The sequence below is a fragment of the Sander lucioperca genome, chromosome 1 (assembly GCF_008315115.2).
Source record: "Sander lucioperca isolate FBNREF2018 chromosome 1, SLUC_FBN_1.2, whole genome shotgun sequence".
NCBI lineage: Eukaryota > Metazoa > Chordata > Actinopteri > Perciformes > Percidae > Sander > Sander lucioperca.
The window spans coordinates 28,523,537-28,548,795 of NC_050173.1; the positions used below are offsets into that span (position 1 = coordinate 28,523,537).

The 25,259-nt window shown below is 39.2% G+C and overlaps 2 protein-coding genes across 4 annotated transcripts; one reads left to right on the forward strand and one right to left on the reverse strand.

Annotated features, from left to right (window-relative positions):
* Positions 1 to 1,828: 1,828 nt before the first annotated feature.
* On the forward strand, positions 1,829 to 7,490 carry atp1b4 (ATPase Na+/K+ transporting subunit beta 4). The gene is made up of 9 exons (XM_031302867.2): positions 1,829 to 2,038; positions 2,265 to 2,333; positions 3,001 to 3,217; positions 4,809 to 4,937; positions 5,080 to 5,184; positions 5,542 to 5,741; positions 6,221 to 6,277; positions 6,376 to 6,468; positions 6,575 to 7,490. Exons 2-9 carry the CDS (start codon positions 2,268 to 2,270, stop codon positions 6,734 to 6,736), a joined length of 1,029 nt encoding a protein of 342 aa, XP_031158727.1. The 5' UTR covers positions 1,829 to 2,038; positions 2,265 to 2,267; the 3' UTR covers positions 6,737 to 7,490.
* A 1,430-nt stretch (positions 7,491 to 8,920) lies between these two features.
* lamp2 (lysosomal-associated membrane protein 2) lies at positions 8,921 to 25,037 on the reverse strand. Of its 3 annotated transcripts, none has more exons than XM_031302864.2 (9): positions 24,841 to 25,037; positions 21,875 to 21,990; positions 20,624 to 20,834; positions 20,370 to 20,531; positions 20,050 to 20,285; positions 19,825 to 19,932; positions 16,656 to 16,710; positions 16,386 to 16,556; positions 8,921 to 10,169 (listed from the first exon to the last, which is right to left on the reverse strand). In XM_031302864.2, exons 1-9 carry the CDS (start codon positions 24,884 to 24,886, stop codon positions 10,027 to 10,029), a joined length of 1,248 nt encoding a protein of 415 aa, XP_031158724.1. In that variant the 5' UTR covers positions 24,887 to 25,037; the 3' UTR covers positions 8,921 to 10,026. The 3 variants fall into 3 exon arrangements, with proteins under 3 accessions (XP_031158724.1, XP_031158723.1, XP_031158725.1); XM_031302863.2 differs by having other exon boundaries at positions 8,921 to 11,327; XM_031302865.2 differs by lacking the exon at positions 8,921 to 10,169 and adding an exon at positions 13,418 to 14,376 and having other exon boundaries at positions 24,841 to 25,036.
* Positions 25,038 to 25,259: the final 222 nt, after the last annotated feature.

A 25,259-nucleotide genomic window follows, 5' to 3' on the forward strand; every position in this document is an offset into this window, starting at 1 on the left:
TTGCTTCCTGTGTTTTTTTCTGGGAATTAGTTTTTGTACCAACGCAAAATAACTAACTAATTAAATAAATAATTTAAAAAAAAAGATTCAGTGTTCAGACACTTTATTCCTGGCCCTGCGAAATGTTATTTAGAACTTCATGTAGGCCTAGGGAAAATAACATTATACAGAAAATGTTATTTATCATTATTTGATTTATTATATTTATTTAGTTAATTAAAAATACAGAATTTAGCTAATAAATAATATGTAAGAAAAAAGAAGGCTACATATTTTGCATAATTTCTAAAGGGGGTTGTAATTACAGTGAAAGACTTGGAAACATGGCCTCAGTATCTCTTAAAATCCTGACTTCAGCTCTGTACAGCACACACAGCAACTTTTTCCTGATAATTAAAACATCAGAAAATGCTCTTTTTTTAACTCATTGTGCTATTGCGGTGCACACAGTTGCCTGATTTTGGTTTTTTTTAAACAACCCATTTGTATTTTTACAGCTACATCCTATATGATGTCACTGTCATGTTGTTTAAAAAGCATAAACTCTGCCCAAATTATATGACAGGAAAGTCTGTAATCTGTTTGATGAAACAAATGTAGACTAGTTTGTTCAGAAGCAACCGATTGCTTTTGTTAGGTGTACATGATGGCTACGAGGCAAACAATTAACTGAAGGGCTGCTGATTTGATCCCATGGCACTCAGTTTAAGGTATGCAAACATTCTAAACAGCCACAGTGCTCTTGAGCAAAGCACTGGGACTTCCCAAATTGCTCCAAATAAGGCTGGATTATCGAACAAGCAAACTGAGCATCTTTATTGACTGTGTTTAATGAAATTACCACACATTTTGGCCAGGTAGGTTAATAGGGGCCCAGCAACTAATTTGTGCCCTGCCCCCTAGCAGGTTAACCCGGCAATGCAGCTTGCCCTTGTGGTGGAAGTTTTTCGATGCAGCAGGTGTAGATGTTTTAAAAATGGAAGGTGAAACATATGTAGTTTGTTACTGCATGTAAGAAGCCATAAATACCATTTTGAATGACAAATCCTTTTTAGATCATTCCTCTGCATGGACAGGTGCATGCAGTTAATGCTTCCCATAAAGGCTTTCCCATCAAAATGTTGTGGTGATTTTTGCTTTCCTGCTAATGTCCTTATGTGGGGAGAAGAATCATTGGCCTTCACTATGAAATACACACACACATAAACACACACGCACACACAAAAACACACAAGAACACGTGCACGTTTTTGCCGCGCAAATCTCAAAGAACAGATTTTTTTCCATGACGCAATTTCTCTTTTCATGTAAAGAAGCAGAAAAAAAGTCCCCCCTCTCCCACTTTTTACATGGGGTAACAAAACGTTACGTGACCGGCGTGCAGATGGGATCAGGAACGAGGACATCTTGAAGTTCTCCAGAGGGGAGCTTATGGTAAGCAGTTGCTGCAGGAGTCTATGGAGCTGCTGGCGTTGGTAACTGGATCAGTATGCATGAATGTAAAGAGACAATAGCCTACACAATGGCCGATATTTAATTTATGATTCTTCTGTTTCATGCTTAACAATCGGTCAACAATAAAATAATACAATATGTTTTTTAAATTGAACACGTTAATTGTCCGAGTGTCTTACAGAGGCTACAGTATGCAGCCACAGGCATTGACCACCGTGTCTTGTGTTGGGATAAGCTATAAATATTGTATTCAGGTTTTGCTTCAGACTTAGCCCTATCAGACAATGGCTGACGGTGTGCGTGTACTGAATGCAGTGCTGTGGCCCAGGCCGCTGCCAAAACGTCTCTAGGACAAAAAAAAGCACTTTGTATCCCACCCCCCGTTTTTCTCTGTCCAGCGTTCATTCACTATGATGCGCGCTTAGTTGCAAGAGGTTCTCCACACCCGGTCCCCTTTGCATGCCTAAAACTTTTTAATGAAATCCCCAAATACTTTTTGACTAAGATTATTTTTTTCCTCTGGGGTACAAGAGGGCTTTCGACATATTAAGACGCGTTTCTATTGCAAAGAAGAAAACTTCAGGTAGGCTATGTCAGATTCATTGAAATTCTATTTGTTACAACTAGCCTATACTAATTATTTCTTGTGTGTGCTTGCAGATTAAGTTATTCAGATAGCTTGGCATTGTTGTGAAAAGTTTTGATAATGTTGTTGAGCTTGAAAAGTTTACAGCCTAAAGAGGTGTCGCTTTAAGTCAATAGCATGGTAGATGTGATAAGTTTAACAAGTACCTTTTCCTTCTGTGAAGAATATGGAGCCCAGTTCCACAGAGGGAGGAGCTGAAGAGACGCTCCTTAAAAATCATCCACCAAATCTTGTAAGTGCTGACATTAAATAGAAAACATATAACTTTATAAAAACTTTATTCACTGAAGCAGATGCAGTAATTAAGGAATCTTAATTCCACTCTTCCACTAGCACATGATTTGTTTTTAATAAACAGCAGAGTTGAGTTATTAACTCAATAATCAAGTGGGTTTTATTGGCACAAAACTCAAAGCATAACAGCATTTTTAAACATTTAACAGCAGATACTTTTAAAAGCCAAACTCTCACAAATGAATTGACTTTTCAGTGACACTCTCAAGCATCCTGTGGTTCCTCTGGGATCTGTGTGTCCTGGCCTCTGGATGCTGAGAGTCAGTGAGTAACATCTGGCTGTCAAAGTGACCCTCCAGCTCTGCTATCTGCAGCTGCTGCTCCAAGCAGGAGGGTCCACTCAGAGGAGGTCAGCTCTCCCAACGAGTGCCAGAAAGGTCACCAGCGGGTTTATAATTTGCAGAAACAGGGGACAGGACCATCAGTGTGATGTTCATTAACATGCAGAGCACTCTCTGGCAGTTTATATCGTCGGTCATACTCGGATCAGAAGGCATGCCATTTTTTTCCTGCAGTGATTTGAAAAGAAAATAGGTTGACTGCAGAACTTAGCAGTTGAGAATATGTGTGGTGAGGGCTTTTTCTCTCCTTCTTCTTTCCACCAGCCTCACAAAGTGATACTCAAACATGGCCAAGAGTTGGAGGAAGAGCAAGAGGAGTTGGCAGAGCACCAGCCTCTAGAGCAGGAAGACCTGAACTTTGAGAGATGGAAGCGCAGGCCGTTACCCGAGAGGACGCTCCACCAGAAAATAGTTGACATTAAGACATACCTGTGGAATGCAGAGACCAAGGAATTCATGGGTCGCTCTGGGAAGAGCTGGAGTGAGTTAACGATAAAGACGTTTTATTGGTGTTTGGGGGAGGGGGGGGGGACATTTGGATTAATGCAAAAGTACTTTATTTTATACTGCATGTGTCCAATAATTACAGATCTAATGTTGAATGCTTTACAGTTTGAATGGTCTTAAACAAGAGCACACATGGTGTTTGAATGTCTTTAAAAGATGCACTTAGGGATAGTTTAGGGGGTTAGAAATGTCTCTCCAGTCCAGGAACTCTGCTCACTGTGCTGCTAGTGTGTGTGTGTCCTTATGCTCAATGTTTACATAGGTGCATGGACAATTCAGAGTGGCCCGACAAAAACAGACTGCCTGGGGACGTATCCCCAGCGGGAGCTCACTGTCCCCGGCCTCGCATTGGCCGGGAATCACATTCCTCTACATCTTACCATGCTCTCCACAGCCTCTTTCCCAAAGCCTTGGCGACCCCGTCGCTGAACTTAACATGCTTATGGCCCCTCAGTTGCAGTTAAATACTTAGAGATGCTCTTGTCTTTTTTTTTATCCATAGAGCTCACTGCCAAATTGAGTGCAGGCAAACTTTATTTGGCAGCAGCGACAGACTGGACGAATTTGTTGAGTCAATGATGATGGAGCAGCCTCTTGGTATTCCAGGGTAGCTGCTATGTGACGCTGTTGAGCCCCCTCCCTTAGGTCCACTGTACACAATGGCAAACATGATCCAACTGAGTGTAGAGAGAATATATAAGGCAAGTGTGTGTTACTTTTTATCCAAGGAAAGTGTGTGTTACTTGCATAAGCTGAAATCCTGGATCCCAGGCAGGGCTGAGAGCTCATTTCAGCTACAAAACCAGTGTGTGCACACTTGTGGAGGAGTGGGGCCCATGTGTCTGATGAAGAAAGGCCCTGAGTTGAAGTCTGTGCTGTGTGTCCTGTGAGACGAGTGTGTAACAGGGGCACAATACCAGAGTGGGGTGATTGGGGTTCCTTGGAGCTGGCCGAGCCTCTATGACTGCAAAAGACCTTCACTATGATGGCAACCGGAGGTTCACTGTGTTCCTGAGTGAAAGGACAGCTGGGAGAATTCTCACTGAGCTCAAACAGAAAGGCCTTTGTGGCTCCGGGGACGCAAGGCTGGCTGGAGCTAGTCCCCTGTGAAATTGCCCGCACAGCAAAAGCCATTTAATTTAGGGCACGTTTGGCTAAATTAGTTGCTAATGAACTGTTAATTGAAAATTGCAGAACAATGATAGTTCTTTGGGGTTTCTTTGTTACGGGGTTTTCACATTAGCTCAGTACAGTGGATTTTATAGCAAAACTGTAAGTTATTATTAGTTATTTCTATTAAAGTCCAGACATGAAGGGGGGGACAGCACTTTTGTATGAGTAAACAAATTAGTGACCATCCTGATCAGGGACAGTAGCTGGAGTCCAGACAGACCACACAGTCCAAGCAAAAAAGGAAATCCTTAATGGTTCATTGTTCTTCTCCACTCGGATCAGAGAAATGATTTGTTGAGAGATGTGTCGTCTATTATGTAACCACTTTTGTGCAAATACTGCACCAGAAATGTTCACTCCTTTTTTTTTTTTTTTTTTAACTCCTCTTTCAGGCCTCATCCTTCTCTTCTACACTGCACTTTATGTGTTTCTCGCAGCCATGTTTGGCGGCTGTATGTTTTGCCTCATGTGGTCTATTAGTCCCTACCATCCAACCTTCAATGATAGAGTGATGCCACCAGGTAAATATAACCCCAAACTCAAAACACTCCACTGCATCCTTGGCTGTCATTTTCCACCCGTCTCTCTGCTTGACTGTCCTTCAGTCTGTTGCTTCTATTTGAGTCTCAGCACAGTTGACTGTCTCTGGGTCTCCACTGGCAGGTATGACGATGTCTCCACACCTAGAAGGCCATGAGATCGCCTTCAACGCCTCTGATCGCAAATCCTGGAAGAAGTACACAAAGTCTATGGATGAATATCTAAGACGTGAGTTGGGAGTGATTGTGGGGGGTGATGTTAAAGTTGAGGGGGGGGGGGGGGGTCAGAGGAGGTTGTCGAGTTTGTTTAAAATTAAGCGGGCATGCAGTGAGTTAATCCTCATCTTCACTACCTTTGTCCCCTTTTTCCATTTGGTCCTTGCAGAGCATGCTGGGAAGGGAAGCCTCTTTGTGGGCAGAGTGCAGCCATTCAAGTCGTTTTTTTTTTTCTCACCCTGCTTTTGTCAAGCTTCCTTAATCAGAGGCCTGAATCTGGCAGAGCATTGCTGTAGCGAGGGTTTATTTATGCCGGCCTCTCTCATTCTCCCTCCCTCTCTGCTTCTTTCTCCCTGCCCTCCATTTTCAGCGTATAACGATGGCGCGCAGGAGAAGAAGAATATTCGCTGCGCACAGGACAGATACTTCATGCAGGACGACTTGGAGGAGAGCACAGAGCGGAAAGCGTGTCAGTTTAAGAGGTCCTGGTTGGGGGACTGTTCGGGGCTGCAGGACCCCCATTATGGCTATTCTCAGGGAAGGCCATGCGTACTCCTTCGAATGAACCGGGTAAGACGGGTTTCAGTCACCAAAACCTGTAAAACAGCACACTTTAAAAAGAACAAACAAAAGAGGGAACATAAAACAGCAGGAACACAGTGTGTTACCGGACTGTTGAAGCTCACAGTTTTCTCAGTGAGTGACATCTTGTGGCCATTTCAGGGAGAGGATGATGATTTTTTTCTCTTGGTTAACATTTTAAATGGTAACTTACATTTTCTTTTATACAAGTTAGAATTACACTTTTGCTTTCAATTTTTTTTATTATTTATGCATAAAGACATTATCCTTGTTGAAGAAAACAAATAATAGCATGCCTAGGAAAATGAGAGGTTGTCCACACAGACATTTGTAAGCTACCAACATTTTAATTTATGCAATGTTCTGACCTACAAAGTTGGAGGATATGTCAAACAAAAATATAGAAGTATATATATAGAACTAAAAAAGAGAGAGACTTTCTACTCACTATTCTTATTTTTCAATAGATTCTTGGTTACTTACCTGGCCAGGGCAAACCGATAAATGTGACTTGTGGAGTAAAGGTATAGTAACCATCATCACACTCTTGCATGTAATTTTATCCCAGCGATAAACAGCATGTCTAAAAATGTCAAGAAAACATAACTTTTTCCTCTTTCAGAAAGGACCTCCAGAAGCCTTGGGAGAAATCCAATTCTTTCCTAAAAGCATTTTTGACCTGAAGTACTATCCATACTATGGGAAGCTCAGACATGTGAGTGAAAGTTTCATTTTTGTGGATAACATATAGACAATTTTATTTAAGTCTAAAATAACACCTGTCATGTCTTTATCTCTCGTGTCTCTTCTGTCTCTCTCAGGTAAACTACTCTGCACCAGTGGTGGCTGTGCGTTTTGCAGGAGTGCAGTACGACACTCACATCCAAGTACAATGCAAACTGAATGGAAAGGGCATCATTAATGATTCACCCACTGACCGCTACCTGGGCAGTGTGACCTTCTCCTTGGATGTCGGAGCGTAAGGCAAAGATATCGCTGCCAGCAGGATGCTCCCGTAACGATGAGGCAGGAAAATGTACAAGAAAAAAATTCTTTTGAACCATTATTTTCCATTTTATATGTATTTTCCCTCTCCTCATCTTTCACTCAAATATCCATGTCTTCTGCTGTGAAACAAATTCCCCAAGAAGTAGATAGTTACTCTTGTGTTTCCGTTGTATCTTTGTACCTTGAGCGTGCTACTGGCACCTGCACCCAAAACAAACAGTGCTGAGCACAGGACAAGTGCATAGAGTGAGTTTCAATTCCTGATATTTTGTAATGATTAGCAAGATTAATCAAACTAAATTACACTCTGCCCAATAGTTAGCATTTCTGGCTATGCAAATCCAATTATGACTTAAAACTTTACTAGGCGATTAGCAATATTGTTGTATCAGGTTAGATTATGGTTTTGTGTGCACAGTTTTGTGTGACAACGTGTACTAATTTGTTTTGAATTATATTTTTCAAACATGTATATTGTAAGAATGCAAAAAACTATCATGCAAACACTGAAAGCAGGACTTGTACTGTACTTACACAGTAAAAAAGACATAATAAATGATAATGAATGCAAATACACTATTACTATATTTTTGTTGAATAGAGCAGTATTATACATTTATGATAAAGCATCACAAGCCACTTCTTGCCTTCTTTTGTAAAAACATTTGCTTTTGAAATTGAAATACTACACAAGACTGATCAATAAAGATACATACTGTACCTGTGAAATAGTTTGTGAAAGGTCTGTACCATTTTAAAAAGTACAATTTTGTGATAGTATTAATCCTGTCTGAACTGTGCTACTAAACATGGTATCGATGTTGTATTTATTCCTATTATAGTTCTAATAATAAATACAATGTTCTGGTATATCCTGTAAGTTTTCTTCCACATGGGACTGACACATAGGACACATCAACTTAAAAAAAGCTTTCAACACATCTAAACTCTGTAATTTTCAGTAAAGCTCTACAATTAGTATAGTTTAGTAATACTATAATAGTTGTTCTGTTAAACCTTTGACATACATTTGGACATCCACTGTCTAACTAATTTCATGATCATTTCTTTATCCTTTAAATTTATGATTGGTGTTGACAGTAGTTTTTACACATCACTAAGTTTATTTGGATTTCTGTTACTGGAGTTTTGGAGAACGGTTTTGTTTATTAGAGGTCTAACAGAACCCTTTTGGGCTTACAAAGGGAATATACTGTATAGTTCATGTGTTTAAAACATGAAATTAGTTGTAAAAAGGCTAAGAATCTACAGCCATGCTAGCTACTCTGTGAGGCACAGTGGTGCTTTGTGCTAAATGCTAACACATCTTTGTTTACCTAGTTAGCTACTTCAGCTGTGGATGATGGGTATGTCAACAGTAGGCAATTGCAGATATTTGGTGAAGATGATGGCGCAAAAAGGATCACCAAAGTTATTAGTTCTAAGTCATCTTGACGAGGACTTTGAATGTCTGAAGCTAATTCTACGGCAAGCCATCTAATAGTTGACAAACCACAAATGTAAACCAAATGGTGGGCTAAGAGGAAAAGTCCGGGGATCAATAAAGTCATTAGGCTCCATCCTCTGGGGAACATGAATATTTGTAATATATTTTGTCCCAATCCATTCAACAGTTGTAGAGATGTTTCATTCTGGACCAAAGTGGTAGAGCTATACCAACAGACCGACATGTTTTCTCAACTTGATCAAATGTGCAGGCCCAGTTTGTGACAAAGGTAAAGGTTACAACACTTACTTGGGGTTTGATAATTCCAGAAGAAATATAAAAAGTATTTCAAGGAAAATAATTTGTTAATTTTGCAAATATTGTTACTTTTACAAACAGGGACCCCAAACAACAAGGAAGTAAAGCCAATGTCAATAAAACACAAGTTAACCGTTTATCCCCAAACTATTCTCAGTAATACATCAACCGGTGTGACCTGTGTAAACTTGCATATCTGCAATAGCTGAATTGAGAGTCATGCGTCTGGTTATAAAAAACATGTCGTTTTGAGCAATCACGGCAGTTCACTCAGCAGCGTGAATGCTTAGTTTACAACCGTTAACCTTTGAATTCAGCTTTGTCATAAGACTCGCAAGCTTCCTGTTCCTCAACTTCACACTGAAAGGTGAACTGTTAAAAAGAATGACAGCGATACAAAACAAGAACTAAATTTTATTTAATTTGTTCCCCACTTGTGTTAAACAAGCTCATCATATCACATTCTTCATCAGATGGAGACAAGCTTCAAGTAAGCAACTCAGAGGTGCACAACAGAAAGGCACGAAACTGTCGGAGGGGAGTGATCGAATGTACGAAACTGAGGGTCGTATAAATGAAATGGTGTGACTTTAATATTACTCATGATCTTCATACTGCTCATGCTGTTAATGTTACTGTACTATCTCATGGAGGGAAATCATGTAGGCTACATTCAACATAGTTTAATCCCTGTGACCAATGTAGGTTTAAATTTAAACCAGGTTGCCAAAATATCCATTTGTTAAACTTTTGAATTAACATAGGATTATAATGGAACAACACTGTAATTAATTCACCAAATGCTCAATTGTAAATATTTTAAGAAGTGTACATTTAAAGAAAATAAAATCATCCTAACATGAGTGACAGAAAGATAAAACATTACACATCTCCCAAAACACAAAAATAAACTGGTCCAAACGCTGGTAAAGTGTCTTAGTTAGTGTCCCTTTCATCAAATTACAATTAAATGACTATATGTGCAGCAGTGAACACATTGGCGTTTGGGATGTGAATGACAACAGTGGAGCTTGCTCGTTACATTCACGTCATCAAAAATGAATGTCATTCATTCTATACAAGAGAGTAATTTACACATACACTATTATACAGCACAGAAACCGAGAGGGAAAAAGCCTCTCTGGGGCGGGAGGAGCGAGGTCTCTCTGGGGGAGGAGGTGGACGGCTAATCACAGCCATAAATTTAATTTATTCAAAAACATGCAATCTACAATCAAACAATGCAATATTGATCATAAATGTCTTGGTACTTAGTTCAGTCATTGGCATCAAAGCAAAAACAACAAAAACCTTTGGGGGTGGTTGCTGGGATAAATTTTAAACTGTGTACGAGAAATGAGCCAAAGGTTATTTTTAGGCAAACAGAAATGAGCGGGAAATTTGAGATGCTTTCGATGCACTGACGGGCAGGGAATGTGTTTTTAAGAGATACTGTATGAGGGTTGAAAGGGTGCGAGAGGCAGAAGCAGCTGGGTTGGATTATACAGACTGGTAGCCAGTACGACTCTTCCTCCGGCCAATCAGGTAAGAGATAAGCACAAGGATGATTAGGAAGCTGAGAGCCACACCCACTGCAATGGGCACCAAAAAGCTCAAATCAGAGTCCAGGAAGCATTCCTCAGCTGACAGACAGACATACAGAAGAGAGACAGACAGACAGATAGATAGATAGATAGGAGACAGACAGCAGGTTAGTGGTTTTAGTCAGTAGAAAACATTACTCAGAGCAGAATTTAGGATTACAGTCCACAAAGAGTTAAAGAAAAAAACAGGCAGAGCAGCAGGAAATGAGATCAGAACCTACACAAAGTTTAGAGATTAGATAAAAGGGGTATTAAATATTCTAAAGACACAAAAAAGAAATTACTCAAGTGGTTATTACTTTTTAGTCGCTATGAACGCCTAATTAACGTTAGGCAGGATCAGCAACAAAACTTAAAAGGAACAGACCGACATTTTGGGAAATGCTCTCATGCGGAAAGTCAAATCAATACCACTCTTTCAGTTAAATACATTCATCTGCAGTGTCACAAACACCCCAAAAGTATTCTTTATATTTTTTGATCCATTCAGTCCAATAACATTTGAAAAGTCTATAAGAGCTGTTTCATCAAATGATTTAATGGCCATTCTAGATTTTTTGGCATATGCAGCCAATGAGTAATTTTTTGTAAGAATACGTAAATAAGGAGCCATTTTGGAAGCAGTGGGGATCCAGCAAGTCACTGTACCGGGCCAAGAAACAGTCCTGTGCAAACCCAACATTTAAATCTTACACCACTGATTTTGAATGGATGAAACGAAAGAGTTATAACATGTTGCGAGCTTTAGAGTTGATTTATGCTAGCCAAGCTGTTTACCCCGTTTTCAGTTTTGGTGCTAAGCTAAGCTAACCGGCTGCAGCTTCATATTTACTGTTTAGACATGAGAGTGGTATCAATGTTCTCATCTAACTTTTGCACATTTCCCAAAACATCAATCAATTCCTTTCCGAACACAGTTAGGAAGTCAACAGCACTAAACACTACATGGAAACGTGAATACAACACAGTAATTTTTCACAATTAGTCAAAGGCAGCGATTCCCCGACTATCCTTTGAAGAGCTTAGATCTAAATGAGGAAAGTTTAACTATAAACTATAAAGACTCGTAGCTGGTGGCCATGTATCTCTTTCTCCCGATGAAATAGGCCAGCAGAACAATAAGAATGAGAACAAGCAGGGCAACTCCGACAGCTATGGGAACAAGGAAGCTCTCCGCATCAGCCTGGCAATCCTCAGCTAGACGGGAGTGAAGAGAGCAGAAAGGTGAATGTCTTATATGTTGAACAGAAGAATTGAAATAAAAAATATTAATGATTAAGGCATAAACGGCTGAAAGAAAGACGTAGCCTGCTAACTGACTCAAAGATGCCCCCAAGTATTCAAAGCAGGAATAAACATTTACTCAGGTGTCCAAGGCAGCAACGCATTTTTATTTCCATAAATCTTAAAAGACTAAAAGCTCCACTTTAGTCTGACACACAATTTATAATCCAATGTATTATAGATAATAGCTTGAGTGAATGGAGATGAAATCTGTAGTTACTTCTTTCCACATAACACACATTCATTTTTAATAAGATGGTCTTGCGGCACAAATTCCCTTTACTGAACACGTGTGTGCAATGTTCTCAAAGTTACCAAAATGATATCTTAACAGTATTAGCAATTATTGAATGAACAAAACAAAACTGTATCATTAAGCAAGGCACAGTCGTCATGATAACCCGTTAGATGATTTATTGAGAACGAGGGAGATTAACGGTGAGAAAATGTCTAACATATACATTTATACCAGTGCTGCAAAACCATCTTCGTCATCAAGGCAACATAGTTTGTACAACACTGAAATACACAAGACAGCAACAATCACAAGCAAAAATCAAAGCTCGTATTTGATTTGGAACTATTACTCACACACATGTACAATGTCCTGGGAAAGCTAACTTTATAAGCAACTCAAAAATGCAACTATTTCTGTCTGCTTTGCTCCAGTACTCAAGAGTTGGAACAAGGCTAACAGTACACAGCACTCTGCTCGAATTAAGCAACAATACACAGCTCCTACCATGTGTACCATTGGCTCTCTAATATTACAGAAATACACATTCTGGGGATTGCCTTCATCCCTGATACTGCATCAATGCAAACTGCACTAATTCCCTGACTTTAAAGCTCCTGAAAACCTGCTTCCAGCTTCTTACTATGAGCGACTATGTGAAAACAACTTCCTGCCAACAACTTTGTCTATTTCACACGAGATTATATCACTTATTTCAGTGGTTTTCCTAACTTTTTAAAGACAGATGTGGGGTTGTTTTGTTCTTTTCCAGCACTCTTGAACAAAAAAGATCAAACCTCACCCACAAGGTCCTGATGGAGCAAATACGCTGAGCTTTTAAAGAAAATACCCTTTTTGCTCTCTTGCCGAGAGTTAGATGACAAGATTGACACCACTCATGTCTGCAAATATAAAGCTAAAGCAAAATCTGCAAACCACATGCCGTTTTTACTTTTGGGTTTTAACACTAAAATATATATATATATATATATATATATATATATATATATATATATATATATATATATATATATAGGCAGACTTGTTTCCTTTAGACTAGCTAAGCTTACTGTCTCCTGGATGTAGCTTCATATTTACCAGACAGACACGAGAGTGGTATCAATCTTCTTATCTTACTCTTGGCAAGAAAGCCAATATCACAAAACTATTCCTGTTATACTCTTCATGAAATACCACAGGTCACTTTCTGAACTTTACTTTTGATTGTTGCTTGTTCAGTAATTATATTTAATGTTATAGAGAAATACTTCAGATTAACGTTTTCAGGGGCTTTAACGTGCACTGATCCAGCTGCAGCCCTCAGAGTTCAGGCCAAGCCCACGCCTATACACAGGTGAAATAATGTGACAACAGTCTCAACATAATGCAAAAATGTGAAGAGTGCCTTAGTGCATTTATATGTAAATAGACTCATGAAAGTGAACATCTACACAACATAACTCTCCCTTTTCTAAACCTAATGCCAAAATGTATTGTGTGAGAAAAAAAACAAACGGTTGACCTTTTTTTCTCAGATTTATTCTGACTGGAGCGTGTGCAAATATAAGACAGACCTTTTAAAACAGCAGACATTTTGACATAGTACAGCAGGCAAAGCACAGGTGTAATTAATAACACTAACACGATTTGTCACTGAAATGTATGTGAGCCATCGTTAATGTCATTAGTTCCACCTGGACTTTTACGGCTTTGATGCTGAAATGTCCTCCATGAAAAAGGTCTATTCATTTTAAACACTTTAATTTTACATTCCAAAATATGATTTGAGCCGCGTAATTAGGACAATAATTCCAATGTTTCTCCTGCTCTACAGGGGCAAACATGGGTAGTAGACTTTCATCCTTGTAAATGAATTTCTGGGAATAAAGAAAGCCGATTCATCATCTTTCTTTGATTTGTGGAAAAATGCTGTTGAAAATGATCATTCTTTTATGTCTTAATGTAAATAATTATGGGGATGAAAAATCGAATCATAAAGGAAGTAAAAACTAAAATGTGCTCAAAGATGAAATAATAACATAAAACAAAAAGGGAATGTCTGCAGAGCAAGTGCAAGATCCTACAGCAACCAATTTAAATTGTCACACATCTTGTGCTAAAAATGCGTAAAACAAATTAATGTCCAGAGGCTTTTGTAAATGTTGAGGTGTACTGTACCTGTGTAGAAACCTTTCATGTGATAATAACTACTTAAATAAAAAATAAAATAAAAAAGGTTGTGTGGATGTTGCACTTGCTCATTAACAACAAAAAAGGAAAGACAAGACATCCAGAAAACAAAAAAGAAACACAAACATTGGGGGTAGACAAGTTTGGTCCTTGGAAAAAAAAAAACACTGAACCCTCCATCTTTACATGAATTTTCAGTCCTTATAGTATCATTAATGCTCCATGTGCATTTCATGTCTCATAATGGCCAATAACTTCAATACTGCATCTCATGTTTTCCCAGCAGAGACTTTAGTTTAGATTTCGATTTTTTTTAAGTCATTTGCCAATTAAACAATTGCATACGAAACCCAAGGACCAGGCTTGGGAACCCCGTGATATTGATTGCAAACTGGATTTAAAGTGTCTGATATCCAACATAAGTCTTTCTTCGACCAATCACGTAAGCAATCACTACAATGAGAATCAAGCCAGCCAGAGCAGCCCCCACAATGATTGGGATTAAGATGCTGGTGTCATCCAAAGAACATTCATGGGCTGCAGATAAAAAGAGAGTCAGTCAACAGGTGGAACAGCGATTTTTGTGGTTAACAACACAGCAGGACAGCAGTTCAGATTATTTGCCAGCTGTTTGCCAGCTGTTTTGGTAAATACAACACTTAAAAAAGCTGCCACATGAAAATAAACATCTTTTGAATCAGCGTTGCCAGATGGGAAATGTTACAACTATCGTACCAGAGCCTACAAATTATCGTATTTTAAGGAAACTTTACCGTACGCAAATCATAACCAACCACAAGAATAGGTGTAAATGTGTAATTGTACAAAAAACTTATTTAAATTAGTTTTTGACACGCTTACAAATCTACACACATCAGGGCTTTTTTTAAAGCAAGCTGACGTAGCTATGATGCATGAAAGGGGGTATGTGTCCATCAGTCTGACATTTTTTGTAATTGCCTACTATTACAAAATCAAATTACAAGACAGCCCAACTAGAAGCCTGTTCATATTCTGCATGAAAACTTACTGGTGCACTCAAAACAACTCAAAGTTTGTGGCTGCTACATCTTCCGCCAGTGGGCCACATGCAGAGGTCAAATTATCGGACATTATGGTACTGGCATTATTGATAGTACAGCGTACAGAGGGCAAAATTATCGTACATCTGGCAACGCTGTTTGGCATGATAGATGATAGTGGATGCATTTTATACAAATGAAGACATTCTGCAAGAGGTAATTTGTGTGTTTTTCACACAAGGACGATTGACATTAGCCTAGGATGGACTTGATAAACGGGAATGTATCTTTTGAGGATTTAAACCAGAGGTTCCAAAACTAGGGTCAGGACCCCTTAAAAGGACAAATCCGGCCCAAATGAACTTAGGGGTTAATAACACATGTGTTTTCATGCTAATCGAATGTGACCAGTTATATTGTAAACCGCTAATTAGCTTATAAAGCTAGTCGTCGGGGCACCGGTAAAGTAAAAAGAAATTGCGATTTCTATACCACTAACTAGGCTCAAAATAGCACCACACTTCCACGGTAGCATAATGAGGGTCCCTACATGTAAACCAAAGCATTGAGAACTTTCTAAGTGTACAGACAGTTTATTAAAAAGATAGTTTATAAAGACTGTACCGTTCACATATACAGGCGGGCGCCATCTTGGGAAAACCAGTCGAACCACGAACGCCGTGCTTGAGCTATGTTACTGGTTACTGTCGTTTGACTGGTCATGACTGTTTTCCCATAAGCTAATTAGCGGTTTGCGAATAAACTGGTCACATTCGATTAGCATGAAAACAAATTCCAGAGAATGGTCGACTCGGTACACGTGTTATTAACCCCTAGGTTAATTTTGCGCTGGATTTGTCCTTTAAATAGTCCCAAGAAAAAATCTGAGAGGAATGGGGTTCACAACATTATTTCTATTTTTTCTCACCAAATTTTCCTCCAATTTTTGCATTTTTCTTTTCTTGTGAAACAAGAACAAAAAACAATGGATACTTTCCCCTCTTCTATAAACCCTTCAGATGACTTGTGATGGACCATGATCAGACATTATTTCATTTTAAGGGGACGCAAGCCAAAAACGTTGAGAACCACTCATTTTAAGTGTGTATAATCAAACACTTTCCATTGGTTGTCATTAGGTTAATATGAAGTAAAACAGCAATAGCTTTTACTGAGGATGAGTGGCGGCAGTCTCAGACTTCTTTTTGAACTCCAAATCAGTGCTACTGATCACTGTAATGCCATGTTTCCATTGCATGCATATATATATATATATATATATATATATATATATATATATATTATATAAAAATCAGACATATAGACTACAGATATTCTGAAAAGAGAACCTTATCACTAAGATACTGTCTGTATCAATTTTCAAATGACACCCAGCCCTAGTGCCGGTACAAACTAACAATATACCTCATCAGCCATTTCCCCCCCGAGACTCTAAATCTGAAACAGTTGGGGCAGGGTCTGGTCAGCAGAGTCTGTTTTAAGAGACATTAAAGAATAACCTACCTGTGCTGAAAACACCATTCTTAACTCCAAATGGCTGTACTTGAAGGTTGAAGGTGTAGAGGGTGAGTGGGCTGGTGATGGTGTAGTTCTGCTCCTTGTTACACATGTAAGAGGTGCCGACAGCTGCCTCCCACAGACTCAGGTTGGTGTTTGCTTCAGAAAATAACACACCTTGAAAGAAACACAGATATAAAAGAAAAACTCAACATTAGCTTGCTTCTCAGTGTGGATTCTGGGTAGATGGTGGGTAGATAGGATACATCGAATTACCAAAGCTCGTCTTTCCGGTGATGTTCAGAGCATGTAGGCGGAATTTCTTTGTGTCCTGTTAGACCGAAAATAGACAGAAAAATATGCATCAAAATAATTTATTTTGAACAAATTAAATTTCACAAAATCCCACCCGAGCAGCTATCTCAATTACCGAAGGCTAACACAGACTCTGCATCCAGAACATCCAGGATACATACATTTCCCTTTTCTTTGTTCAGGGACGAGGGTTACCTTGAGTGAACATTTTACATTTTGTTGCATCCTGTCTGGATGTCATCAAATATCTTATATGATCCAACCAACCAGGGCTCGACAGTTACGGTTGCCCGGTTGCCCAGTTGCCCTTGGCAACCACATAGAGTCAATTGGCAACCGTTTTGTGACGTCTGGTTGCCCCCTTTGGCAACCACCTGTTCAATATTTGTCTATTTTTAATATATAAAAACAAATCAAAACCTACAAAACTGGAAAATCTTATTTCAAAAGAAGTCAATATTTTATTTGGTTGTCTCCGTAAAGTTTAAACACTACGTTCGCAGGCAACAACGTTTAAGCTGTTGTGCGACCACTTTCCACACACGTGCTTTTGCCGTGAAAAGATACAGGCAACGCAATTTTCTGTTCACGTTAACAGCGCATGTTAAATCCAGGACTAATACGGCACTGTTGCCCGGTATCTACCGGATGGAATAGCAACGCGGATTTCGGTGCCTCATTAGGGTGCCACCTAGCTAAATGTCTGCGCTGCTCTCTGACGCTCCGAAACAGACGTTACAGGCAACAGACGCATTGCTGCATGTCACGCTAGTAAACACTAATAACACGTTACACAACTAATTATTAAAATACAAATATTTTCATACATAATATGCATACATATTCATGTAGAAACAAAAAAAACACAGGGATTATAAATTGGTTTGAAGCTGATCTTAGTGTATTTATTGTCACAATAACCAATAACCTTTCAACTTCATCTCAGTTTCACACTGACCTGAGTCAACTGTAACACCCCCAACTGATTAAGAGAGTGCATGAAAACTAGTTAGCAATAGAAAAGTCTAAATGGATAGCTAAAATTAATGGATAAATGGTTAGCTTCTAATACTCTGTTAGTAGTATGACTGTAAACTTGACCAAACTTACTGTAAAAAAAAAAAAAAAAAAAAAAAAAAAAAAAAGAAGGGGGAAAAAAAAAAGGAAAAAATGCCTAAACATTTCACTGCGTTTTCTTTGCATCCGAAAAAAGTTAGGAACCACTGATCTAAAATTGCCTTTGATAAAGGCTGAAGACCCCAAGGCTCCATTCTGGGGCCTCTTCTGTTCAACATCTGCATGCTTCCACTAGCTCAGATTATGGAAAACAACAAAATAAGTTACCATAGTTATGGGGACGACACACATATTTACATAACCTTATCGCCAGAGGACTATAGTCCAAAACAAAAACGGAGTAACTGCATTGAACAAATTAATGACTGGATGTGCCAGAACTTTCTTTAATTTTATGAAGAAAAAACTGAGGTGGTTGTTTTTGGAGCAAAAGAGGAACGATTAAAAGTCAGTGCTCAGCTTCAATCGACAATGTTAAAAACAACAGACAAAGCCAGAAATCTCGGTGTAGTCATGGACTCAGACCTGAATTTCAACAGCCACATTAAGACAATTACAAAGTCAACCTATATCACCTTAAGAATATATGAAGGGTTAAAGGACTTATGTCTCAGCAGGATTTGGAAAAACTTGTTCATGCTTTTATCTTCAGTAGACTGGACTACTGTAACTGTGTCTTTACAGGTCTCCCTAAAAAAACAGCTGCAGCTGATTCAGAATGCTGCTGCTCGAGTCTTCACTAACACCAAGAAAGTGGATCACATCACTCCAGTTCTGAAGTCTTTACACTGGCTTCCTGTCCCTCAAAAAATTGATTTCAAAATACTTTTGCTGGTTTATAAAACGGTTTAAGGCCAAAATACATTTCTAATCTGCTGCTACACTATGAACCATTCAAACCTCTCAGGTCGTCTGGGACAGGTCTGCTTGTTGTCCCCAGAGTCAGAACTAAACAGGGGGAAGCAGCGTTCAGTTTTTATGCTCCACCTATCTGGAACAAACTCCCAGAAAAATGCAGGTCCGCCGCAACTCTCAGTTCTTTTAAATCAAGGCTGAAGACCTTTCTTTTTGATGCTGCCATTCTTTAAATAATTGTTCATTTCTTATACTGCACTGTAACTTTTATCTGTTTTTAATTTGTTTGTAACTGCTCTTAAATGTTTTATATAAATCACTTTGAATTGCCCTGTTGCTGAAACGTGCTATACAAATAAAGCTGCCCTGCCTTGGCTTTGATGTTGCCCAAAATGTTTTTAAAAAAACGAAATACAACAGAAAATTCTTGGTTATCATTATCTTACAATTTTAAAGCTGTCTTTAAAGTGCCCATATTATGAAAAAAAAATCACTTTTTCTGGGATTTGGGGTGTTATTTTGTGTCTCTGGTGCTTCCACACACATACAAACTTTGAAAAAAATCCATCCATGCTGTTTAGAGTGAGATACGGTTTCTGAATGTGTCCTGCCTTCAGTCTCTGGGTGAGCTGTTCAAAATCGGCACGGCTTGTGATGTCACAAGCTGAAACGAGCAGGCTAACCGCAACCATTAGCTCATAGCGTTAGCATGCTAGCGCTAGCATGCTACCTCATTCTCAATAGCAAAGCACTGCTACAACACACACACAAGTTCACCATAATCTACAAAAGAACTACTTACATGTGCGCCCTCATTTAGAAGTCTCCCAGCTAATCCTGCCTTGTAACTGACCGAAGTTGTAGAAACAGCCTCTCTTTTACTGTCTATGGAGCTAGCTAGCTGACATGATCTACATCTGAGCTACTGGGCATGTGCAAGTGCAATCAAAGATAGTACAGAAGAAGAAGAAGAAAAGAGGTCTCACTCTGTAGCTAAAACAGAGACCAGGTGAAAAGAGGATCTGCAGCAGTGAGAGAGAGCACTGCAGTACAACAAAAATATGGTGTTTTTTGAAAATTAAACCATGTAAACCTATTCTGGTACAACATTAAAATACAATTATGAACCTGAAAATGAGCATAATATGGCTGCTTTAAACACTAAGAAAATGTGACCAAGCAGGTTTATCAAACTTACATTGGTGAAAGTGAGCATGATGGTCATTGTGTTGGATGTCAGTATCAGCTCACTGCTGTTGACTCCACATGATCCAGAGACTTTGGTCCCGTTAGGTTCAAAGTTCATCTTGGGAAGGGAAGGGAAGAGAAGGGAATCAAATCAGCAAAAGGACTATGGAAGATCATCTGTACATCATCTGGAAAGCAAGTTTACAACATTATAATTTTGTGTTTATGAACATACCTCTTCTTGCTTGAAACCAATCCGCAGGCCAATGTTGGCTATCAGACAGGCTGTGCTGTTTTCATCATGCCTGATGCTGTACTTCCCAGTGGTGGGTGTGGGGAGGGTGGGGGTCGGGGTGGTTGTGGGAGGAGGGGCAGTGGTAGTGGAGTTTGTGACTGGAGCTGCAGTGGTAGTACTGGTGGCATGAGTGGTGGGGGTGGGAGTTATGGGTACATCGGCAGCACAAGAAGTAACTGTGTGAAAGAATAGACAATAAATGTAAACAGGAGAGAAATATTAGAAGCAGGATGAAATGTGACGCTGCATCATGCACTTACTGTTTTCACTTGTGCTATTGTTACTGACAAAAGCCTGTATGAGCACGTTCCACAGCGTCTGATTGACCGCATCAGCTTCGATCGTGTCTTTACTCTTGCATGAGTAGCAGGTGTCCACACCTACATCTGTTATGTGAGGCTTCACAGCAACAGTTTTGGTTTCTAAAAGAAATTCAAAAACCCATCAGCATCAGTACAAGGCCTGTGAATCATGTGTGTGTATTTTTGATTGCACAGTGAGGTGTAGAGGTTACCGTTTAATACAGAATTAGGGAAGACGGTTGTGTCGCTGAGGTTGTAGGAAAAGAGGATGGTGTCTGCCTGGTACATTTTTCCATTGATGGTGAAGTTCACACTCCAGGAGTGACCCTCTCCAAAATTAAGCTTCAACGTTGAGCTTGTGGCATCACATGTACTTTCATCTGCTGTGACTTTGGCAGGAAGTTCAAACTCAACTGCTGCACTCTAAAAGAGAGCAGAGTGTAACCGTATTTAATGACATTATACAAGTTTGATGTCAAACTGTTTAAAAGCAAACTTCAGAGACCACAAGGAAAAAAAACTTTACTTAGAGTTTTAGCTCCTGTGACAGATACAAATACACCCTAATCTACAAAATAAATTGTATAGAACTACATACATGTCCCTGTTCTGCAGGTATTCCACACAAAGTTGGAAGTGCACCCTCGTTTAGAAGAAGTCTCCCGGCTAATCCTGCCTTGTACAGGCCGAAGTTGGAGCTAGCTCATGTAATCCTTACCTAGCTACTGCGCATGTGCGACTGACAACAGAGATGTTACAGAAGTTGCGAGGTCTCACTTTGTAGCTAAAACAGAAACCTGACAGCGTGTGAAAGGAGGAGCTGCAGCAATGTGCAGTAGAACAAAAATATGGTGTTTTTTGAAAATTAAACCATGTAAACCTATTCTGGTACAACCTCAAAATACAATTATGAACCTGAAAATGAGCATAATATGGCTGCTTTAATTCATGAAAAGCATCTGCCACCGAGCAAGTAAGAGGGAGTGTACTTTAATTGTTCATCTGATGTGCTTGACACAAAAAAAATCATAATTCTTACAAACGTTTAGCTAACTCTTCTATTCTGTCGTTTTTAAGCATCTGTCACACTAACTAATATGTTCTCATCACCTAAAGCACTTCCCCTGTAAACATGGCATTAACATTATTCCAATAGGCCAAGGAGTGATAGACAGCTTATGTGAAAGAAATTGCAGGATATGCACCAGGAAAACTGAAATGCTGAATAGCAAAAAAAGCTATTTGCTTTGTAGTGACTCCCCTTATTTCCCCTTTCCATGATGACATTTGCATCCACAAGAGTTGTGTGATAGTCACGCTGTTGAGGCGGCCTGATAGGAGCGGAGCTGCTTTGCTCTATTGGCAAACTTCATAAGGTGACTGTGTAGCCTGATGTACTAAATATAAAACACAGCCGGTCTTAGTAGAACACTGAGGAACTGTGACTAAGACCAGACACTCACCTTATTGTCAGCTACTTCATAGGAGACTGAAAAGTTGACCGTTAGATTGGCAAAGAGGCATAACTGGTTGTCTTTGTCTCTGACATTCACCACAGTGCCATGTGACAGCTGGAACGCTGAAAGGAAAACGAAAAATGACTCCAGTTGGAACTTAATAGGTTACTCTCTTCACTAAAAGTATAGTTGCAAAAAGTGGAAACTCATGGGCACTACATATGAAGTCTATCTGTTCAAATATGAGAGACCCACACATTTTTTGGCAAACAACCACAAAGTCAGTAGCACCATCCTCCAACTGACATTGGATTAACCTCCACAGTGCCATGTACTAAATTACAACTTGATCAGGAATATTGTGAACAGGCTGTAAATATCCTAGGTCACCTGCCACATAAGTGTATTTAAGAGCCATTTATTATACAGAAGAGTTACATGACCCCAAGTTGACAAGAAAACACTATAGCAATATTTTACAATGACAGTACAGAAATGTTCTGTCCTACTTGCAGAAAAAAGGCCTGTACCTTTCTACTGGCTCTAAGAAATTGTATACAATTAACAGAAGGGAGGCCAAGGTCCATTCAGATTTACTACATGGTTTTACCAGTATGCAATGTTGTCAACTCAACAACAGCTGCCTGCCACAATCTCCAAGCATCATAAATTTATAAAAGCACCTGACATGAACTCAAACTCACATAGATGTGTGTGATCTTGTTATAAAAATCCTGTATTTGTACTGAAGGGCCGGGTTGTAAGACATAATGTCAACTACACTTTAGGCTGACAATATTTGGTCATCACTTGAAAATATATTTTTCCTCACACAGATTTTGGTACATTGAAATCACAGCTATCACATTTTGTAACCCTATCTTTGGAAGCATTATTTTGTAAACGCCTATCAAAAGCATTGGGTTATCATGTGCGATAAAAACATTTGCAGTGGAAACATAGCTGAAATTCCTAAGGTCACAGAACCTGATAGGTCACAGAATATTGTGTATGTCAGCATTTGAGATTAACTAAAAAAAAAAACTAACCGCACTATAAGCAAAATATAACCTTTGTGACAAAATGTTAGCTTAATCACAGCGCATAAAGTATCAGAAATGTAACATAACATTAGCGAGCTAAGAATTGACAGTGGATTCCTCATTTAAAACACTTATCTGAAATAAAAGTGATCTTATAGCAGTGGCTGTTTCCCTTTTAAAGAGATACGCTAGAATGATGCACACAGCACAAGTATAAGGGTACATTCACACTAGATCAGTCGGTCCAGCTATTCTCCATAGGGTTGTACAGCGTGTCCCTCCGCTTCCACTCTGTGTGTTGCTGTTCTCAAACTCCTTTCGCTTTGGGAAAAAACAAACTTCGAGCTAGCAAGATACATGCTGAAAATGGCAAGTTTTGAAGAAAATTTGGATCGTGCAATAAGGCAGGCCTGCTTGGTTCTTTCGGGGAATAATTGTAAAGATTTACAAAAAATATGTTTAAGGCATTTACTATGTAACTGGGACATTGCTATGGACGAAGTACACACAGCGATACAATGCTAAGAGCAAATTACATTTAACCATGTATCCAGCTAATTAAATAGCTCACATTACTACACCAGAGCTGCATCCGGAGCTTAGCGCTGCCCAAGACGATTGTGATTGGTTTAAAGAAATACAAAACCAATACGTTTTTTCTCCTATCCTAGAATGTAGCTATGTGTGGGTAGCCATAAAGGAAACAGTCAGTTGTTACATAAACTCCTGGGCAGGTACGTTTTTTACCCTTATAGCTAGTTTTTTTTAAGTTTTCTTGTGGCAGTGATAAAGTAGGGATGTTCATTATACTGCCTTAAAAACGGATTGACCGTTGGTTACATGATTGGAAAACGCAGGGTAACGTTGAGTTTTGTCAAAACTTGAATATGTCTCAACTTTTCACTGCTGCGTTTTTTTTCGGCCCCCACCGCCAGCCTAAACGTACCAACTATATTATTATTATTATTATATTATATAGCTAGTGCGTTACATACATTACAGGCACAGTGCAGTATCCGAGTACAAATGGAACGTACTATATTACCTCCATTCAAAATGAACAGGACTTGCGTTTTCGCCTGACGACCGCATGGCTGTGTGAATATACTTTAGCCTTAGCTAGCCTAAATCCTCACAACGGCATAAGTTAGGCCACTTACCTAGAGCCTACGTACAACCATAAAGCAGCCTTTACTGTAAACTGCCAAACGTTTGCTAATGCTAACTATTTTAGTTAACATAGCTAGCTAATGTTTATACGTTTTATTTTGCGTCAACTGGGGTTTAGGTACCATGTTTACTCTCTTTACATTGGTGTGTGTGGCTAACGTTATTTAGCAGCAGACATGACTCAGATGGTTTTATCATTAACGTTACCTCAAACTTGAGCTTCAAAACAAGTATTATCTAACAAGTAAGCTAACGGCTAAGGTTGACTGACCAACACATTATGAAAAGGCAGTAACGTTAAAGCTGACTATACAGGTACGACCAATGCATGGTTTTATTCTTACACCTCGGCATGAAAAGAAAAATAGCAACGGTGAGGGGAAATGTAACGTTAGCTGGTTCCTTGAGCTGCACACAGCGACGCTCCAGTTTGATGTTGTTGACGTAGGTAACAATTAGCAATAAAGCTAGCTTCATTAGCACAACATCACGACTGGAACTTACAGCCGATGATGGGTTGGTTTTAAGGCCTGTGAAGTTAGCGTATATTCACCCTCAGCATATTTATGTATATATAATTTAAGGCCACAGACAAATAAGACATCTTCTTAATCCCCAGAGCAGCATTTAGCCTGAACCCAGAGGCACCAGGCCCGTAGTGTCCCATGAGTTTAATCACTTCGCAGAAACATATAGCGATCTTTTTCTCACTTTTTGCATTTGATTTAAAGACTAGCTAATTGATGTGAAAACACATACCAATTCCAAGGGTGAGGAATAAAACAAATGTAGCATATTGATACATGATCGCCCAGGATTTCAGAGTGTCCGCCGGAGAGAAGATGAAGAAACCGACAGGAACGCTCAGTCAGCGGTGTTTGGGATGACGCCGACAGTACCAGGAAATGGAAGTCATATGACAGATCTCAAACCAGAAGGTGTGGACTCAAATCTCTCTCCCCCTTGTACACAGAGTTAATTATTGTACTGTATCCATTTTAAAGCCTCACGAGAATGTGAAATGTTTAATCGCTTTAGACAAAAAATGCTTACTACTGGGCTACTTTCATACAAGACAGTAAGATGTTTAAAAATCAATGATTAATAAAATAAAACCCGATTGACAGTTCTTTTAAATAAAGGCTAAATAATTGTATGACGCTGCCTTTTATTAAACA

Bases quoted from the DNA above. Each gene is read 5' to 3' on its own strand.
- atp1b4 (XM_031302867.2), top strand. From the start codon at position 2,268: ATGGAGCCCAGTTCCACAGAGGGAGGAGCTGAAGAGACGCTCCTTAAA. The intron at 5,742-6,220 runs GTAAGACGGGTT...ATTTTTCAATAG, and splicing joins TACTCCTTCGAATGAACCGG to ATTCTTGGTTACTTACCTGG. The intron at 6,278-6,375 runs GTATAGTAACCA...TTCCTCTTTCAG, and splicing joins ATGTGACTTGTGGAGTAAAG to AAAGGACCTCCAGAAGCCTT.
- lamp2 (XM_031302864.2), bottom strand. From the start codon at position 24,886: ATGTATCAATATGCTACATTTGTTTTATTCCTCACCCTTGGAATTG. The intron at 16,711-19,824 runs GTAAGTTTGATA...TCGGTCTAACAG, and splicing joins TCATGCTCACTTTCACCAAT to GACACAAAGAAATTCCGCCT. The intron at 10,170-16,385 runs GTAGGTTATTCT...TCTGTCTGTCAG, and splicing joins GAATGGTGTTTTCAGCACAG to CTGAGGAATGCTTCCTGGAC.